Source organism: Ziziphus jujuba, chromosome 5 (assembly GCF_031755915.1).
Source record: "Ziziphus jujuba cultivar Dongzao chromosome 5, ASM3175591v1".
Taxonomy (NCBI): Eukaryota; Viridiplantae; Streptophyta; class Magnoliopsida; order Rosales; family Rhamnaceae; genus Ziziphus; species Ziziphus jujuba.
In genome coordinates, this window is record NC_083383.1 from 864149 (window position 1) to 881604 (window position 17456).

The 17456-nt window shown below is 37.8% G+C and overlaps 4 protein-coding genes, 1 long non-coding RNA gene and 1 other non-coding gene across 8 annotated transcripts; 2 read left to right on the plus strand and 4 right to left on the minus strand.

Moving 5' to 3' along the window:
- Positions 1–99: 99 nt before the first annotated feature.
- Positions 100–1856, minus strand: LOC107419826 (uncharacterized). Its single transcript, XR_001581636.4, has 2 exons — positions 1569–1856; positions 100–322 (listed from the first exon to the last, which is right to left on the minus strand). It is a non-coding gene; the product is annotated as an uncharacterized LOC107419826 (long non-coding RNA).
- Positions 1822–7488, plus strand: LOC107419824 (monosaccharide-sensing protein 2). Of its 3 annotated transcripts, XM_025074399.3 has the most exons (8): positions 1822–1963; positions 3680–3707; positions 3814–4051; positions 4284–4402; positions 4638–5198; positions 5420–6357; positions 6465–6652; positions 6854–7488. In XM_025074399.3, the coding sequence occupies exons 4-8, from the start codon at positions 4324–4326 to the stop codon at positions 7296–7298; spliced, it is 2211 nt and encodes a 736-aa protein (XP_024930167.1). In that variant the 5' UTR covers positions 1822–1963; positions 3680–3707; positions 3814–4051; positions 4284–4323; the 3' UTR covers positions 7299–7488. The 3 variants fall into 3 exon arrangements, with proteins under 3 accessions (XP_024930167.1, XP_015884124.1, XP_015884125.1); XM_016028638.4 differs by having other exon boundaries at positions 3680–4051; XM_016028639.4 differs by lacking the exon at positions 1822–1963 and having other exon boundaries at positions 3495–4051.
- A 189-nt stretch (positions 7489–7677) lies between these two features.
- Positions 7678–10066, minus strand: LOC107419825 (protein MULTIPLE CHLOROPLAST DIVISION SITE 1). Its single transcript, XM_016028640.4, has 5 exons — positions 9591–10066; positions 9181–9456; positions 8882–9048; positions 8281–8668; positions 7678–8125 (listed from the first exon to the last, which is right to left on the minus strand). The coding sequence occupies exons 1-5, from the start codon at positions 9633–9635 to the stop codon at positions 7955–7957; spliced, it is 1047 nt and encodes a 348-aa protein (XP_015884126.1). The 5' UTR covers positions 9636–10066; the 3' UTR covers positions 7678–7954.
- On the plus strand, positions 9873–9944 carry TRNAW-CCA (transfer RNA tryptophan (anticodon CCA)). Its single transcript has one exon. It is a non-coding gene; the product is annotated as a tRNA-Trp (tRNA).
- Positions 10067–12317: 2251 nt separating the features above from the next.
- Positions 12318–13258, minus strand: LOC107419816 (RING-H2 finger protein ATL80-like). The gene has a single exon (XM_016028629.4). The coding sequence runs from the start codon at positions 13082–13084 to the stop codon at positions 12515–12517; it is 570 nt and encodes a 189-aa protein (XP_015884115.1). The 5' UTR covers positions 13085–13258; the 3' UTR covers positions 12318–12514.
- A 2150-nt stretch (positions 13259–15408) lies between these two features.
- Positions 15409–17439, minus strand: LOC107419821 (outer envelope pore protein 21B, chloroplastic). The gene is made up of 5 exons (XM_016028633.3): positions 17202–17439; positions 16856–16930; positions 16004–16156; positions 15820–15918; positions 15409–15637 (listed from the first exon to the last, which is right to left on the minus strand). Exons 1-5 carry the CDS (start codon positions 17292–17294, stop codon positions 15554–15556), a joined length of 504 nt encoding a protein of 167 aa, XP_015884119.1. The 5' UTR covers positions 17295–17439; the 3' UTR covers positions 15409–15553.
- Positions 17440–17456: the final 17 nt, after the last annotated feature.

A 17456-nucleotide genomic window follows, 5' to 3' on the forward strand; every position in this document is an offset into this window, starting at 1 on the left:
AAGCCTCATGAAGCCCAGAGAAGCTACCTTGCTCCCGTAACACCTTTTGATTAAGATGTTTCTGGTGAAAACCCCTTAAATTAAATTAAAGGCAAGTAATGATCATCCAACAACACAAGCTGAAATAATTTGCTTTCAAGGTGCATTTAGTACAATCAACTACTCTTCATCAAAGTTGTTTAAAGGTAACAAATACAACCATTCACTGTCCAAATGCCTAGGCATGAAATCGAGAAATTATTATATCCCGAAAATTATTACATACCAAACTTCAATAGAGACCACATTTGGAAGCATCCATACCTAAGCAGTCAAGATGTCCCTGCACCAACAGAAAGGAAGTTCAAAAATTATCTTTAACAGTAAATCCATTATATATAATTTCTAATGGAAAAGCAACAAACGAAACACCTTCCGAGTTTGAAACACCATGCCTATGTTTCCTCTAGTAATATAACAATTTATGGCATCGGCCATCTAAAACGATCACATTTGACATGAAAATAGAGATTCTGATAATTTCCACAAGAAAACATCAAAGAGGCCACAGGGCAGACTTATCTGGGCACCCTTTGGATACCCAGATGAGACTAGAAAAAGTCTCTCCTACAAAGATTGCACGCTGGTTTACATTGAACAGGAAAACTTGTAGAAAAGAAAACAATAACGACTGAAAGAACCATCCACCAAGGACACAGGTTATCACGTGAAATTCCAGGAGAAAAAATTCAACAACTAAAAAACATTTCTGTTTGTTGAAGCTGCTGAAGCTGAACTGCTTTAAAACACATACCATATTGACTAATCAATTCTGTCTTCATTTCCTTTCAAGTTTCTCCTAGCTGGATATAAACTACAGCAGATAAAATGGTTACTATGGGAAGATATATTTCAGGGGAATTCTATTCGTATTGAAGGACAAAATGATATGTCTGTTAAGAATACACAAAACCCACAACATGGTTTTCAAAATATCAGAGTTAAAAAGTTCATTGTGGGGCACATTTCGGGTTTCTCCACGATTGACCCCCAAAACAAAAACAAAAAAAAAAAAAAAAAAAAAAAGAAAAGGAAAAAAAGAAAAGGGAAATCAATGCAGAAAGAGTGTAAAAGAAATATCAGCCCAAAAAAAGAAAAATGTCTAGCACAAAGCACAGTGTAATCTCGTGAAAGTTACTAGCAGACCTAAATGACTGACTAAGAAAATTGTTAGCTACATAATGCTTATTTGTTACTTACAAGGTCAAATTTGTAGCCAAAAAGGTAACAAGGCAACTTCACCCAATGACAATATCTAGCAAGTCATGCGGGAAAAATATCCTCCGTCTAATAGGATTGTTATTGAAATCCCACAAGAAAACCCAAGTTGTCCTATAAAAATATCTTATTTTCCAGAATATGGATTCGGACCAAAAAAATAAAAAAAGACCGAAGAGTAAAATCTAATAGCGATTGAATAGAAATGAAACGGCACAAAAACAGAAATACGGAAATTAGAAGCTGAAATTGCAAGCAGAGATTATTAAAATCGAAATGAAAAAGGGGGAGAAGGAGGGTAGTAAACGGACCGAGAAGCAAAATCCCTCGGTGGATCTATTTGTCGAATTTATGATCGTTCTTCGAGGAGGCGGAAGACGATGCGTAATCAGGCGGAGAGTAGATCAGAGCAGCCACCATGGCTCCGGGAAGCACCACGTACTTTGCCAACACCGCTAGCTTTGTCACCAATGGCTCACCCCTCATCCACGCCATTTCTGATTTCTGATTTCTGATTTCCGATTTCCGATTACGGATTTCCTTCAAACTTCTTCTTCTTCTTCCGCTCCCAAGGTCCTAACTACGCTCCAGACCAGCCGCCACGCCACCGTGGATCCACTACTCGCTAGCAACGCCTTCTGACTGAATGGGCCGACCTGGGCCGAAGTTTTTCAAAAGAAGCCCAGCTATCTCATCTTTCACTAAGGTCTTCCCAATCTCAATTATTTTGTTATCTCTTCAAAATTCCAAATTAATTACTTTTAGAACCCAAAAAAAAAAAAAGGTTTGCTATTTTGTTTTTGAGATTAAAAATAAAATAAAAAAATAAAAAAATAAAAGCAAGAAAACCAAAGAATAAATAAAGTTAAAAATAATGTACAATTATTGTATTGGTGATATGCCCCTAGGAAGGGTGGGATTCATGAAACATTAAATTAAGAAAAGTAGATAAATAAATAATAGAAGGGGATTATATGATAGGGGCCAGGGCAGGGGTGGAAATTTAATGTTAATTAGAAGGTTTTGGTTGTGGATGAGGGTGAGGAGGAGCATGGTTGTGATGGTAGGTTTGAAGGTGAGGAAGAGTGATACAGGGATGGTGCTTGTACTCCTCCAAGTCATTGTACTTTACGTACGGACTGCTCTCCAGGGGAAATTGCAAATGCATAGTTGATGAGGATGATGTTGGTTCCTTGATTACATTATTATTTTGTTCACTTGCTTTATCTGTCTCCCTCTCCTCCTCTAATATCTCCATTTCCTTCTGGTTTCTCACCATCTGTTGTCCACTGCTTGCCATCTTTAAAATTTTGTCTCATCAACAAACTCTTCCTCTTCTCCTTCTTCCCGCCCTTACTTGTATGATGTATCTCAATCTGTGCTGATATATTATTTACCACAAAATCCCAAATGCCAATCAATGCCTTCCCACGTTACCCCCGAAATTACTGGGCCTCCTCTGTTGCCAGTCAAACTTGGGCCAAACTTTTCCTTGGGCATGGGTTTGTGGTGTTTCGGCTTTCAATCCACCCCTCCTGAATTAGCCTCCAATCCGAACAGCAAAATATGGCCCTTTTCTCTATCCACGTGGCGTCTTCTTATGTTTATACATATACGTAGCAGCTAATAGTCTCCACCTTTGACGGGTAGATTTTCAACAGATAGTGTTACTCTTCCCAAATTAAGATGTTTTTAATTTTAATTTTTTCTTTTTGTTTTTTGTTTCGCTATTTATATAAATATCTCCTTTTTGCTGACATTTGGAGCGCGGTTTTACGTGTCATGGGGTTTTCCCTCTTAAAAATCTTATCTAGTGTGGAAATTTCAAACGGGTCCAACACTGATTTTTTACACTATTTATTAGGCTGCTCTGTTCCTTTTTTTTTTTTTTTTTTTTTTTTTGTACAATACTTTCTTAGGGTAAAAGTATTTACCTCTCCTTTTCCTCAAAACAAAAAAAGCCATATCAACTGGAATTAAGTGCCTCTATATGTACTAAAAGTGAAACAGTTCACCTATTCGAATAAAGACGAATTTTACAGGAAAGGACGTAGCTACGAATTTTTCAATAAGTAGTCACACCACGTTAAAAAATAAATAAATAAATAAGAGCCAAAATACCTCACGGATTCTTCTGGATTGTTAGGACCGTTTGGAAAGAAAAGATCAGTAGGTTACACCCTCCACACTTCGTGTGTAGTTACTGCTTTCCTACTTAACTACAAAAACTACTCCCTCTTTTTTTTTTCTTTTTTTCTTTTTTTTTTTCCGAAACGTTTAATGTTTGTTCAGCTCACTGTATACACTGTTTCAGAAAAGCTCACTATGCATCTCTGTCTATATATATTTTTTCCTACATGATATCTTAAATTGTTATCCTCTCCAAACGTTAATATTTCTGGTTCCTGGTTGAATTTGGCAGTCAGTGACTCGGTTCAAGAGCGTTGAAGGTTCGTTGGCAAAATCTGTTTCTTCATATCTCTCTCACAGTTGAGTTTCTGCAGGCTACAGGATCCTAGTCTTGAAATAACTCAGGCTTTTTTTGTCTGCATACAGAGCGTCTAACCAAGAAGTCAGCCAGTTATCTCTCTCTCTCTCTCTCTCAAAAACACAAACACAAATACACATATAAGCGCTAGAAAGATTGCAGCGACTCAAAGCTGTGCTCTTATCGATAACCTCTCCCCTCCAAACCATCTCTTTTCTTTTCCAGCTTCTCCATTTTTATTAACCCATTGAGTCTCTTGCCCAAGCCTTATCTGACATCCCATCTCTACCCAATTTATCTCTCAAGGTAAGCAATCGAAACGATCTCATCGCTGAGGTTCCGTGGATGTTCCTGTTTTTTTTCCTACCTCTATGGTACCTACAGTTAATGATATTGTAAATTAACTGGTTGATGTGGGTCTATGGATTTGATTTCTGTTGTAGTGAATAATGTGTAAGATCTGGGTGTTTAGTATACATGAACCGTAGCTGATTTAATTAATTAACATTAAAATCTGGATGTTTCTTCTTTCCAAAAGGTTGTTGGGAATTGGGAGGATTTGACTTATAGGTGAAAATATGAAGGGAGCTGTACTGGTAGCTATTGCTGCTTCAATTGGCAACTTTCTGCAAGGCTGGGATAATGCAACAATTGCTGGTACTTCACAGATCAGTTTTTAATTATTGTGCAAATTTTCCAAGTCTTTATTTATTTATTTATTTTTTTGGTTCTATTCGCTTTGTGCATTTGATGAAGTTCTAACTTCTAGTTACAGATGCTTCTCTGTTTTGCTTTCTTTTGCTGTTCATTGATCCTTCTTAAATTTGATTTCTTGTCATATACTAGTATGAAACTTTAAACATATGCATGCAATTCATTTTGTATTTTTCAGGGGCTATTGTTTACATAAAGGAGGATCTTGCATTGGAAACCACAATGGAAGGCCTTGTTGTGGCAATGTCACTGATTGGAGCGACGCTTATTACAACATGCTCAGGACCCATATCAGATTGGCTAGGTCGGCGGCCAATGTTAGTAGCCTCATCTGTACTTTATTTTGTAAGTGGGCTGGTAATGTTGTGGTCACCAAATGTGTATGTCCTATGCTTGGCAAGGCTTTTAGATGGGTTTGGAATTGGTCTGGCAGTAACTCTTGTGCCAATCTACATATCTGAGACAGCCCCATCGGATATAAGGGGTTCATTAAATACTCTTCCACAGTTCACGGGTTCAGGTGGCATGTTTTTGTCATACTGTATGATTTTTGGGATGTCATTCACGACGTCACCAAGCTGGAAGTTGATGCTTGGGGTTCTTTCCATTCCCTCTCTTCTCTATTTTGCATTTACTGTGTTCTACTTGCCTGAATCTCCAAGATGGCTTGTGAGTAAAGGCAAGATGGTTGAGGCCAAAAAGGTTCTTCAGAAGCTACGCGGGGTGGAAGATGTTTCAGGTTTGTTACTTTTCGCTGATTTCCTAAATTACTACTGTCTGTATGTGAACATAAGAGCATAGCATTCTCAATTCTTGCTAATTAAATTGGCTCAGTTGCTGAATGGTCGATTTTCCTCTCTCAAACTGTGTTTGGGATATTTAGCACTTAGAGGTGTGGGAAAAGGCTAGAATTTTGGATTTAGGCCATGCCAAATCTTTCTCAAGAATAGTTGGTTGCAGGGGAAATGGCATTGCTGGTAGAAGGCCTTGGAGTTGGAGGTGAAACATCAATAGAAGAGTACATAATAGGTCCGGCTGATGAAGTTGCTGATGGTGAGGAACCTAGTGATAAGGACAAAATCAGGTTGTATGGACCAGAACAAGGCCTTTCCTGGGTTGCAAAACCTGTTACAGGGCAGAGCTCTCTTGCCCTTCTCTCTCGCCAAGGAAGCCTGGCTAACCAAAGTGTGCCTCTTATGGACCCTCTTGTGACCTTATTTGGTAGTGTCCACGAAAAGCTTCCGGAGACAGCAAGTGCGCGAAGCATGTTTTTTCCAAACTTTGGCAGCATGTTTAGCACAGCGGATGCTCCTCGATCCAAAAATGAACAATGGGATGAAGAAAGCTTGCACAGAGACGGTGAGGGTTACACATCCGAGGCTGCTGGGGGAGACTCTGATGACAATGTGCATAGCCCGTTGATCTCGCGCCAAACCACAAGCTTGGAAAAGGATATGCTCCCTCATGCTTCCCGCGGCAGCAGTCTGAGCATGAGGCGTCATAGCACACTCTTCCAGGGAACAGGGGAGACAGTTGGTGCTACCGGTATCGGCGGTGGCTGGCAGTTGGCGTGGAAATGGTCTGAGAAAGAAGGCGAGGATGGAAAGAAGGAAGGAGGGTTCAAGAGGATTTATTTGCGACAGGAGGATGTCCCAGCTGGGTCCCAACGTGGGTCCATCGTTTCACTTCCTGCTGCAGAAGGTGAGTTCATCCAGGCTGCTGCTCTTGTCAGCCAGCCCGCTCTGTATTCCAAGGAACTTCTGGATGCACATCCACTTGGACCTGCTATGCTTCACCCTTCCGAAACTGCCTCCAAATCTCCAATCTGGGCTGCTCTTCTTGAACCCGGGGTTAAGCATGCGTTATTTGTTGGAGTTGGAATTCAGATTCTTCAGCAGGTACTAACATTGATTTTTTCACTAATTTATCTTTACTGTTGATCAATGGAAAGGAAAGTGTTACTTCTCCGATTCATCACTTCATTGATTGGGTTTGAATGGTGTAGTTTTCTGGGATAAATGGGGTGCTCTACTACACCCCTCAAATTCTGGAAGAGGCAGGAGTAGAAGTTCTTCTTGCAGACCTTGGCATCGGTACGGAGTCCGCATCATTCCTTATAAGTGCATTAACCACCTTACTGATGCTTCCTTCCATAGGCATAGGCATGAGGCTCATGGATGACACCGGCCGAAGGTGATTTCCATTTTTTTTTTTTCCCCTCTACTCTTCTTTGCCTGCATTAAATTGTCAGGTCTTTCAATCAAATTACATCATCACATTTTTTTTTTTTTTGTACATATATATATATATATATATATGCTCTGTATAAAGCAGAAAGATAAATTCAATAGTAATTTTTAACAAAAGCAATGGTCTTTTTTTTTGCGGTTTCAGGCGGCTTCTGTTGACAACAATTCCGGTGCTGGTAGGGACGCTGGTAATCCTAGTGATAGGGAATGTGGTGGACATGGGGTCGGTCGTCCACGCAGTGATCTCAACCGTATGTGTGATTGGGTATTTCTGCTGCTTCGTGATGGCTTATGGGCCAATTCCAAATATCCTGTGCTCTGAGATATTTCCTACAAGGGTTCGTGGCCTGTGCATTGCCATATGTGCGCTGGCGTATTGGATTGGAGATATTATTGTCACTTACACAGTCCCTGTAATGCTAACTTCAATTGGATTAGCAGGCATCTTTGGCATTTATGCAGCTGTTTGTGTCATCTCTTGGGTATTTATCTTCTTGGAGGTTCCAGAAACCAAAGGCATGCCCCTCGAAGTCATCACTGAGTTCTTTGCTATTGGAGCAAGAAAAGCTCATGCTGCCAAGAACGAATGAAGGATTTGTCTTTCTTTTCTATTCGTGGTTCAATTTTGACATTGTATAGTTTAAAATTTAAATTGTTTGGAGATCACCTCACTAAGGAGGTTATAACGAGTCGAGTGGTTTTGATTATGCCGTGTTTCTTAACAATGGGGAGTACTTAATACGAAATCTTTTTAAATAAAAGCATTCAACAATCTCAGTATGCTGAAACTGAGCCAATTCTGTGGTAGAGTACGAAATTATTGTTTTACACCACCATCGGGATGGTGACAGGAAAAATAAGATATGATATTAATAAACAACTACATGTTCCAATTAAACTAACAAGATCAAAAACAATTCCATCCAAAAAAAAAAAAAAAACAAAAAATAAATAAAAAAATAAAAAATCTACACGTATAACGAGTTTGTTTATAAAACGTGAAACAGAGCAAAACTTGTTACGCAACATACAACTTTACAATGAACATGGTTTAGGTAAGACTCTCTAGAGAATAAAATTGCATTCCGCAAACAGTTTATACAAGGATATGAAACCAAACGATTCTATTTACAGTCCACCCTTCACTTTTACCAGGACCTGTCTTGTAGATATTAAAATGCCAGCAATCATTGCCAAGTCTTTGGAAAATGAGAACAATAAAATAGGACAGATGAAGATGCACTACTTATGGTTTCTGCATTTCCTCTGATTCTGATAAGGGAGGCTTGCTGCTACTTGCATGATCATTCAAAAAGTTTTCTTCACCACGTTCTATTGGCTTTGAATATGATTTGAATGCTCTCTCAAAATCTTTAGCATTGCCGGGCTCGATCACTAATTTGTTCAGCTTTTGGTCCTATAGAAAAGCAAAAACACTTACCATGAATTATACCTCCAAGACAATGAGTATGGATAATAAATTAAGAACATTTTCACTACGAAAGCTGAGGAGGGGGGATAATAGCTTTTCTTTCTAGAAATAAACACTAAAGCAAGGTTAACAGTACTTACACTATGTAAAGCTTCAAGCTTTCTCTGCAGTGCATCATGCTCAGCTTGAATGCGGAATGGAACACCATGTTTTTGATATACATTGTTTTGTGCTAAATCTTCATCAATGTCACTAGCAGTGGTGGCGAATGGATGATTTGCAGGAATCCACCTTACCGTATCAGGGTCAACATCTGGAGGTATAGAATCCCCCTCCTTAAGGAATATCGTTGGTCTCTTCCATTGGTATGCTCGTGATCTCCTTTTCTGATGTATAGCTTGTTCCTCTTCCGTAAGGGTAACTGGGGCTAGGCGGTAAACCTTTCCACACATCTCTACGGTTGAATTGTTCTTACCCACCTTCACCAGTGGATTATCGAATGGGTCATCATACTTAAGAGGCCTTGATCTGTAAAAGTCATTGTAAAAATAAAAAAACAAAACCTATCACTTGTGTGCAACAAGCAGTTATATAAACAAACTTTTGGCAAGTAAAAAGGCATCAACTTTACACAAGATAACAGGCAGATCTTTAAAAAATGCGTTTTCAAAGGAAACATCACACAGAAAAAAACCTAACACAAAAGCATTTGATAACAGGGTTTAAGGATTGGAACCATACATGCCTCTTCTATCAGATCTCAGTTGGCCACGTCTGACTAAATCAGCTACAGAGCCAGGACGGCTATACCTTGACTTCCTCACCATATAAACTCTCACAGCCATTACCAAAAATGCTGTTGCAATACATATCCCAATTGCAAAATGGGATCCCATACGTTGTCTCATCTAATTGAAATACCCATCCAAAAAGAAAAAACAAAAGCCCCAATACCTTAGAATCAGCGTGCCATTTCTATATCAAAAACCCAATATTCAGGAAGGAAAAAGAAAAAGCAATACGAACAAGCTTTTTTTTACCCCGAAAACAATGGGAGGAAAGGAGCTGATCATTCCTTGCAATTTGCGAACTGGGTCTTGGATAATCGTAGTCTCAGCTTCACTCTTCACTGTCTCATCTTGGGAACTCTGGTCCTCGCAACCAGAGTTTGCGGAACGGTCAATGGCTCTCAGCACAAACATTTGTCTGAGCGACAATCGCCGAGTCCAGTTAAGTCGACCATAACTCGAGCTAACCTCTGGTCTGAGCTCTACAACATATGAAGGAATGTGGTGCTTGGAGCCCAAAATTGAGGGCTACAATTTCAAATTCAAATCCCAAAAACAAAAAAAAAAAAAACAAAAAAAATGGTAAGAAATCATCTGACTAACGACGAAAGCTGTCAATTTTTCGATTTTCTAAATTAAAGGAAAAGGACTGAGAAACTTGCCTGAAAAGGAAGGGATTGGAATTGAATAGTCCAAATCGAAGTCATCGGAGAATGACGATGGAATGCTTCAATTTCATTCCCGGAAACAAGATTGCATCGAATGGGAAAATTGAGGTATTCGCTGAGCCTGAGAATTTGGGATTAGGGTTTTGAAGAAGAGATCGCAATGTGGAAAGTGAATTAACATCACAAATCCAGTCAGGCAATTCTTCCTATGGGTGTAGTGATGCTTACACTTCGCTAGGAAATATTATTATTATTCTGCTCCCAAAAACTACCAGTGGATCCGTGGCGCAATGGTAGCGCGTCTGACTCCAGATCAGAAGGTTGCGTGTTCGATTCACGTCGGGTTCAAGCCCCGTTTTCAAAAATTAAAATTATAAAAGATTTAGTTTATTTTATTTTTTTCAAGGGCACTGAAAAAGCTAGGTCGTATATACAGCACAATTATCAAACTCTTGAATAGGTTGTCCATAAAAAAAAACGAAAGAAAAACACTCCCGAATAAGAATATTAACAAAGCCACTAGTTTTTTGCCCTTTTGAAATTCATACCATAAGAATACGAAAGAGTCTTAAGTTTGTGCTTTGAACACTAGCTGTACTTTTAATAAATTTTGTTAATTGAAAAGGCATAGTTGTCCATATGAGGTCCATGAATTTGGGTGGGTCAGAAAAATCTTAAATTAATTGGACGGTTCCAAAGAAAAGGGAATGTAATTAGTTTTATGAATAAAGAAATAATGAAATATAGCAAATAGAGGTGGTCTAATACGCTTCTTGTTAGGTCAAGACAACTTAAAACCAAAAATTGCTATTCACCCAAAAAAAAAAAAAAAAAATACAAAAGTTGCTTCAAATGGAATTGCTTTATGAGATCTTTGCAAGTGATGTGTGTTTTTAATGATATCTTAAGACATCTTTCTCTATAATTTTTATCTGTAGTTAGAAAGTGCGTTGATCTTATATTTAATTTAACAACAAAGTTTATTCCGTTGATGAGTTCAATTAACTAAATTGCCTTTTATGTCACCCAAACCCACCACGACATTTCGCATACCCTAAAAATGCTTTTGTTATCTTTCGTTTAATTATGTTTTATTCCTTCCACCTACAGCCTCTGCCCTCCTTCCAACTTGAGTACTGCGGCTAAGGTGATTCTATTAATTTATAACATATATAACTCAACAACATGTGTTTTTTCCTTTTTTTTTTTTTTTTTTTTTTGGGCTATAACCTTTTTAATTTGTTAAGATGGCTTTTGCATTTTTCTTATACTCAATACACTTTAGCAGCTTCGACGTATCCACAAATTAGTCAGTAGGAAAAAAATAAAATAACCAAGCCTTTCTAAAATCTACGATTATTTTAATACGAAAAAGAGCCTATCATCTTATATTAAAACCATTGTTTCATGTAGTCGTAAACAACTTTGCTTCATACAATTTCCATTTTGAATTATTTACTCATTAATTTAGAAGTGACGGTTAATATTATCAACCAAATGTACTTGGAGAATGACAGGGACTTGATACTTGTTTGAATGATTGAAGGGGAAAAATACAAGGTAAAAGAAAAAAAAAAAAAAAAAACTTTAGTGACATTAGAGCAAGTAATACGGGATTATATTAGTATGTAAAAAAAAAAAAGAAAAAAAAAAAAAAAGGGTATCATGGAGGAAGGCGACTCTCATTTTTAAATGTAAAAATTCTGGAGGAATGGCGAAAGTGACGGGACCTTGTTGAAATTTAGACAGACCCTCGTAAAGTGGGCATCTTTTTTCTCCAACATTAAAATTCAACCAAGTGTAAGCCTTTGTTTTCCTTTTTCCTTTTATTCTCGATTCCACCACGCTCCCCCACCTCTAAAATAAAACCAATAACCTCAAACTCTTTGCCTTTTCTAATTTCTATGGGCTATATGGAGAAACATCGACCAAATCAGTGGGAGGAGTTAAAAGAAAAAAAAATGAGGAATCAGAAAACAGTAACATAAGCTATGATTGATTTGCTTTAAAAAAAAAACAAAACGTCCCTATTCCAAAATAATGAGACCAACTCGACTCGACTCGACACTGTGGGGGCATGTAAATCACGCAAGAGAAACTTTTTACTTCAACTTTCACGTCCATTAATCATGAGTCCCAAAGACTATATAACATATACCCTTTTCCACCCTTTGTAGACAAAGAATAAAATAAAAATCATTTACCAAAAGAATAAACTAAAAATGGAAAAAAGTAAACAATTTCTCCTTCTCTTTTCATTTTCAGCTAGATCGTCAATTGGCAATTTTTTTTTTTAATTTTTTTGTTTTTGATATATAGATCCTCAATTGGCATTGGAAATTCAAACTCAAATTTGATATATCCCTTCATTTTTAAGATATCTTTTGCAAATAAAACTGACTACTATATCACTCAAATTGTCCTCGTGCGCCATTTCCATTTTCATGATCTATTAAAGACATTTCCATTTCCATGATCTAATGAGGATGCCTTTAATCGAATCAATTGGATTATAGAATACTGGAAATTTACCATCAACAAATTGTTTTAAGAATTTCCCCAAAAAAATATTTAAAAAAAAAAAAAGAAGACAAATTGCTTCAAGAAAAGGCAAAAATATTTTGAAGTCTACTCCTTTAAAAAAAATTTAAAAAAAAACTTTTTTTTTTTTTTTAATAGTTTTCCGTTTTGTGCTGCCAAATTCTTAGAGAAGCTCAAAGATATCACATATAAATATACAATTGTACGTACACCAATACAATCACAGAGAGTCGGTCATCTTCCTGTGCAATTTCCCTTAAATCCTATAGATTTATACCCATAATCCAATTTAAACCGAATATGGACTAGAATAATTTTAATATATGGAAAAAAAGGAAAGAAAAGGGAGTCACAGAAAGTAGAGAAAGAGCCTAACGCTAGGACAAGAACCTATTGATATCGTCCTCTCGCTCCTTTAATCTTACCTCGTTTACAGAGCTAGAGCTCGCCGGAAAACCACCGCACTTCTGGCACCTTGTGACCACCAGAATCTGACGGCAGGAAGGGCAGGAGGAGTGGGATCCTAGCCAGGTGTCTATACAGGCCACGTGGAAGGCGTGGCCGCAGTGCGGAAGCTCGCGGATCTCGTCGCCGAGGGCGAACTCGGCGAGGCAGATGGCACAGTCGGTGAACTTAGAAGCGCAATCGGCGGTGAAGGTGAGCTTGGGGAGGGAGCGGAGGGTTTTCTTCTTGAGGCCTTTGTTTGGTGGAGGAACTGAAGGTCGAGACGAGGTTGCAGCGGCCGTTGATGAAGAAGGAACTATGGAGAGGCGCCGGAGCCAGGCGCATCGAGCGACGGCCACCAGCCCCAGCACGCAGATTAAGGCGCAAAGCAGAGCTGCGAGGATTACCACAAAGTCCGAGTCTACGGTGGCTGAGTCAGGCGCTGACGACTCGGCCGTGGACGACGAATTCACGCCGCTTAAGAATCTGAAAGGACGAGTCATGTGATTAGAGATGGGAAGGAGGGAAAGTCACAGTTTTTGGTGTTTTCTCTGAGCTCTCGGTGCGAGACTGCGAGTAACGTTTAAACTTTAAATGAAACCAAATGAATTCATCAAATACGCAATTATTATTATTATTTTTCAAATTAGCCATGTGGATGGGCCCGTCCTCCCACACCCAAATCCCAAGATGGGCATATGATTTGATATCTAGATTTATTATTCGCTTACTTAAACGCCCACTTAACAATTTGTTTTGGTAATTATACGCCCGCTTAACAATTGTAAATGAATGTTACCCACTCTATACATCCGACTTCGTCCACAGTTGCAATCTTGTGTGTGCCAATTTTTCCTCCTTTTATAAAAAATATATATTTTTAAAAGATGGTTTAACAAAAAACCTCATTTTTTTTTCTAGATATATATCTTTTTAAAGAAAACACTTTCATCCCAATTTTCGTGTGATTTGTTCTTTTTTAGGAATTTTGAACCGAAAAAGCAAGAATACAATAAAAGGGTATTTCAATCTAAAAAAGAATTTATTAGTATACATAACTGTTCTGGTTGGCAGCTGTCTTTCTTTTAACTCATCGAGCATAAAATTGTGACTCATCTAAGAAGAACCAGAAAGAAGAAAGCTGAAAACTAAGAGCCAATTAAAACCAACCACCGTAAAAAACACACACGCACTCTCTGCTACCAACATCGACCTTAATTTTATTTTCTTCGGGTGATAAATAACTTTTTAATTCAAGAAATTCCAACCCAGTCTCTACCCTACAGCTATGACTTGTTATTTTCCCCAAAGAAAAAGAAGAACATTTCATTTTGATTGGAAGTGTAGAATTTAAAAGGGAAAAAAGAAAAGAAAATTGGAGTCCCAACTGTAGAATAGCTTTTTGTTGTTGTTGTTGTTGTTTTTTTTTTTTTTTTTTTTTTTTTTTTCGGGTGAAATTCCAACTGAATGGTTTGGTGGAAGATCCACTCCATAATACATTCCACAAGGTGTCAGTTACAGTACAGGTGTGGGGCCTCCCAAGTCCAAAGGTCCAATCTCCTGGTTAGGAAAAAAACCAATTAACAATGTAAGCTTGTTCGATCAATTGGCCACGTTGAAATTCCGGCCACGTGGCCACAAAAGCTTTGAAGATTTCAAGACTCGGTTTTCTTCTTCTGCCTTTGTTTAGGACATTCCCAAATCGAGGAAAAGCGAGAGAGCGAGAAAGAGACCCGTCACCCACCCAAAAATTAAAATGATACTTCAACTAAAACTAATAAGTGAGGTGGACAACATGCACACCTTCACATATTGTGGAAACCAAACCAATTCATTTTCAAGTATTTTACTCCAACGCGATAAGTTCGACTTTAATCCATTTATCTTACTATTACTACTTTCACAGGATATGTGCATATCGCATTTTGCAATTGCCACTTCGCAATTACCATTTCTGACCACTACGAGTAAAGAGAGAAGAAAAAACCTACTGCTGCTTGTCGACAGAACCCAAAACTGGATCCTACAAAAACGTACCCTGGAAAAAACGAAGAAACTGATTCATATATATTGTATTTGTAGAAATCGATAAGGCCCAAATTTGCTTGGATAAAAATATACCCGCATGCTTTTCCTTCCCTTGGTCAAATGATTATCCTTCTAATCTAATGCTTCATCTCTCCCTAATGGTATACAATTAGCTCTTTTCCAAATAATTATATAACAAATCAGTTACCAAAATTCTATGCGCAAATGAAATGCAAATCATCCATACCTTACAACCACTTAATGCTTACATCTTAACACGAAACATCTTTCCTACCCCACTTTAATCCTACACACCCATCAGTGCAAGCTTGCCTACCAGTTGTTGCTAACCAGCTTTGGAGGTACAAACTAAGTTCACTGTTTTTCCTCACGAGCTAAACATATAATTGGACATGCAACCCCACCAGCCCACAAGGGAATAGAGTTCACATTTTTCTTGGACATAAAACCCATGGTCCCCCGCACTCACTCTCAAGCAGTACCATACCATAATATAGCATGACAGCTATTTTATGACCCAACTTCTTCGTATGCAACATATAGATCAGACCAACTAAGCAGACAGACACCTCTTAAGATCCACTACACCTTAACACTAGCATCACATTATTCTCTCAGTTCTTGACAAGAGAAAAACTTCTGAATGAGCAAGTACTCAGCCTACAATCTGGGAGACAAGCAGGGCCTTTCTTCGATGGGTGACGAAATTATTCCATCTCCAAGGCTATCCAAAGTACCAAAAATCTTTTGGGGAAAAAAAAAGGAAAAAGAAAATCAATTAAGGGCCCCCAAAAATCTGGCAATAACATTACTCACTAATCAGTTTCAGCTGAGAAGCTGTCCATTATAATTCAAAAATAGAATAATATGCTCTGCATTGATACATGTCACCTCAAAATTATGTCAAGCTCTGTCTTGTCTTCTCACAAATCAAATCTCACATTCCATCTACCATTACTATCAGCATTTAATGTCCAATTGTTTTCTCTGATCTGCACATATGGAACCTAAGGAGAAGAGACAGTAGCAGCGCATACGTCAATATAGTAATCTAATAATCTAAGGAAACTCAAGGTAAAGACTCAGTGAAGAATTGAACTCATCATCATAGTTAATCATCCAAACTAAGTCATCAAGAAGAAGAAACAAAAGATAAATAATCTTTCATAAATCTCTTTCATTCTGATACCTGTTCTATCACTTCATAGCCAAATTTGAGCCTAACATCTTGATCCCTCTGAAAATTCAAAATACTCCAAGTAAATTCAGCAGCACCTTTCGGCCTCCTCTGTCAAAGTATTAGAATAAATTAAGTACGATAACAAATTTTGAATCAATAACGCAGCTTTTTTAAAGCTCAAGGTAATACCGACCTCTCTTAATTCTTTGTCGGCATCGCATTGTCCCTTGATATTAAAGCTCAATTGGCCGTCAGTTGTCACAGGGAATGACTTCTTACCACGGATGTTGTACCGCAGTTTCTCATGCTTATCATATCGTAATCCAACACCTAAGCTTGCCGAGAACTACAATGGCATATAAAACTTAGAACTATATATTAGGAACAATACAAAAGAATTGCACATGAATTGCTCCGAAACTCTGTTTGTTTAAAAGAAGCTCCTTTCAGCAGCACACATTCTTATGCAAATGTTTAAATCTCTTTGACGCTTTCCATTATAAATTCCATTTTGCAGTTTCCATTAAACTCCTTTTCAGCACTTGTCATATAAATATTGGTTAAAAATTTTGTTTTGGTACTTGTCTTCTTAATGGAGGAAAGGCACTGTGTCTTTCTTAGTACAGAGCTAAGAATAACTGAAATCCTGAGCAGAGAAGCTAAAAGACACTTGTGTCTAGGCCCAAAAAAAAAAAAGGAACTAGGGAGATTTTTCACAACGTGCAAAACACAGAAACATGCTAAGTTGTTTGTTTTTATCATTATTATTATTATTATTTGGCTTAAAGCAAACATGCCAAGCTATTAGTAATTCAAAACCGTTGTTTTTCAGTATATAATTGAGTATTTTTCCATCCTAAAGTATTGACAGTTTAGCACAAGCTATTTTGATTTGAGAGTTATTCTGGCATCGTTATTATATTCAACAAAGTACACATCCTTTTACACGTCTCATCCTCGTTTGCTCAATTCTACTTCTAACTTATTCAAAATAACTCATAACTCTTTCAAAAAATATCAAATGAAACCCACAAGTGGAACATACATCTGGAAAGAAGCGTCTCAAAACCGCACTGAGATGACTCGGAGTTCCAACCCTTGTATCCAGCTCCGCATGAACCTAAACACAAAGTCTTAATTTAGCATCCAATACTGATTAAGCTAGTAATAGAAATAAACGTAACCTTATGCTACTAAATCAGAAGGGAAAAAAAATGTGCATATATATATATATATATATATATATATATATAAATGTAGCAACTCTGGAATAAAGAAAGCAGGGAAACCAGAGAAAAAACACGAAATCGAGTAAGAAACTGGGAAAATGATTTAAAAAAAAAAAAAAAAAAAAAAAAACAAGAGGAGGGAGTTAGGGGAGGAAACAGTACCTGCAAGTGTAATTTGGAGTCGATTGGGATTTTCTCCTTAGCATGGATCTTTAAAGCTTTGGAATCACTGCGATATCTTAGGGAGGTCTCCATCTGAGAGATTCGAGGAAAGTCAAAATCCACTAAAACCCTAGTTCCAGATGGAGATAGACATGGCGGGGGGCTGGGAGGGAAGCAATCTTATCAGTATACCTTCCTGTCCTCCTCCACTCCGCTATCCGACCCTCCAAAGTCCAACCTCTTACCAATGATCCA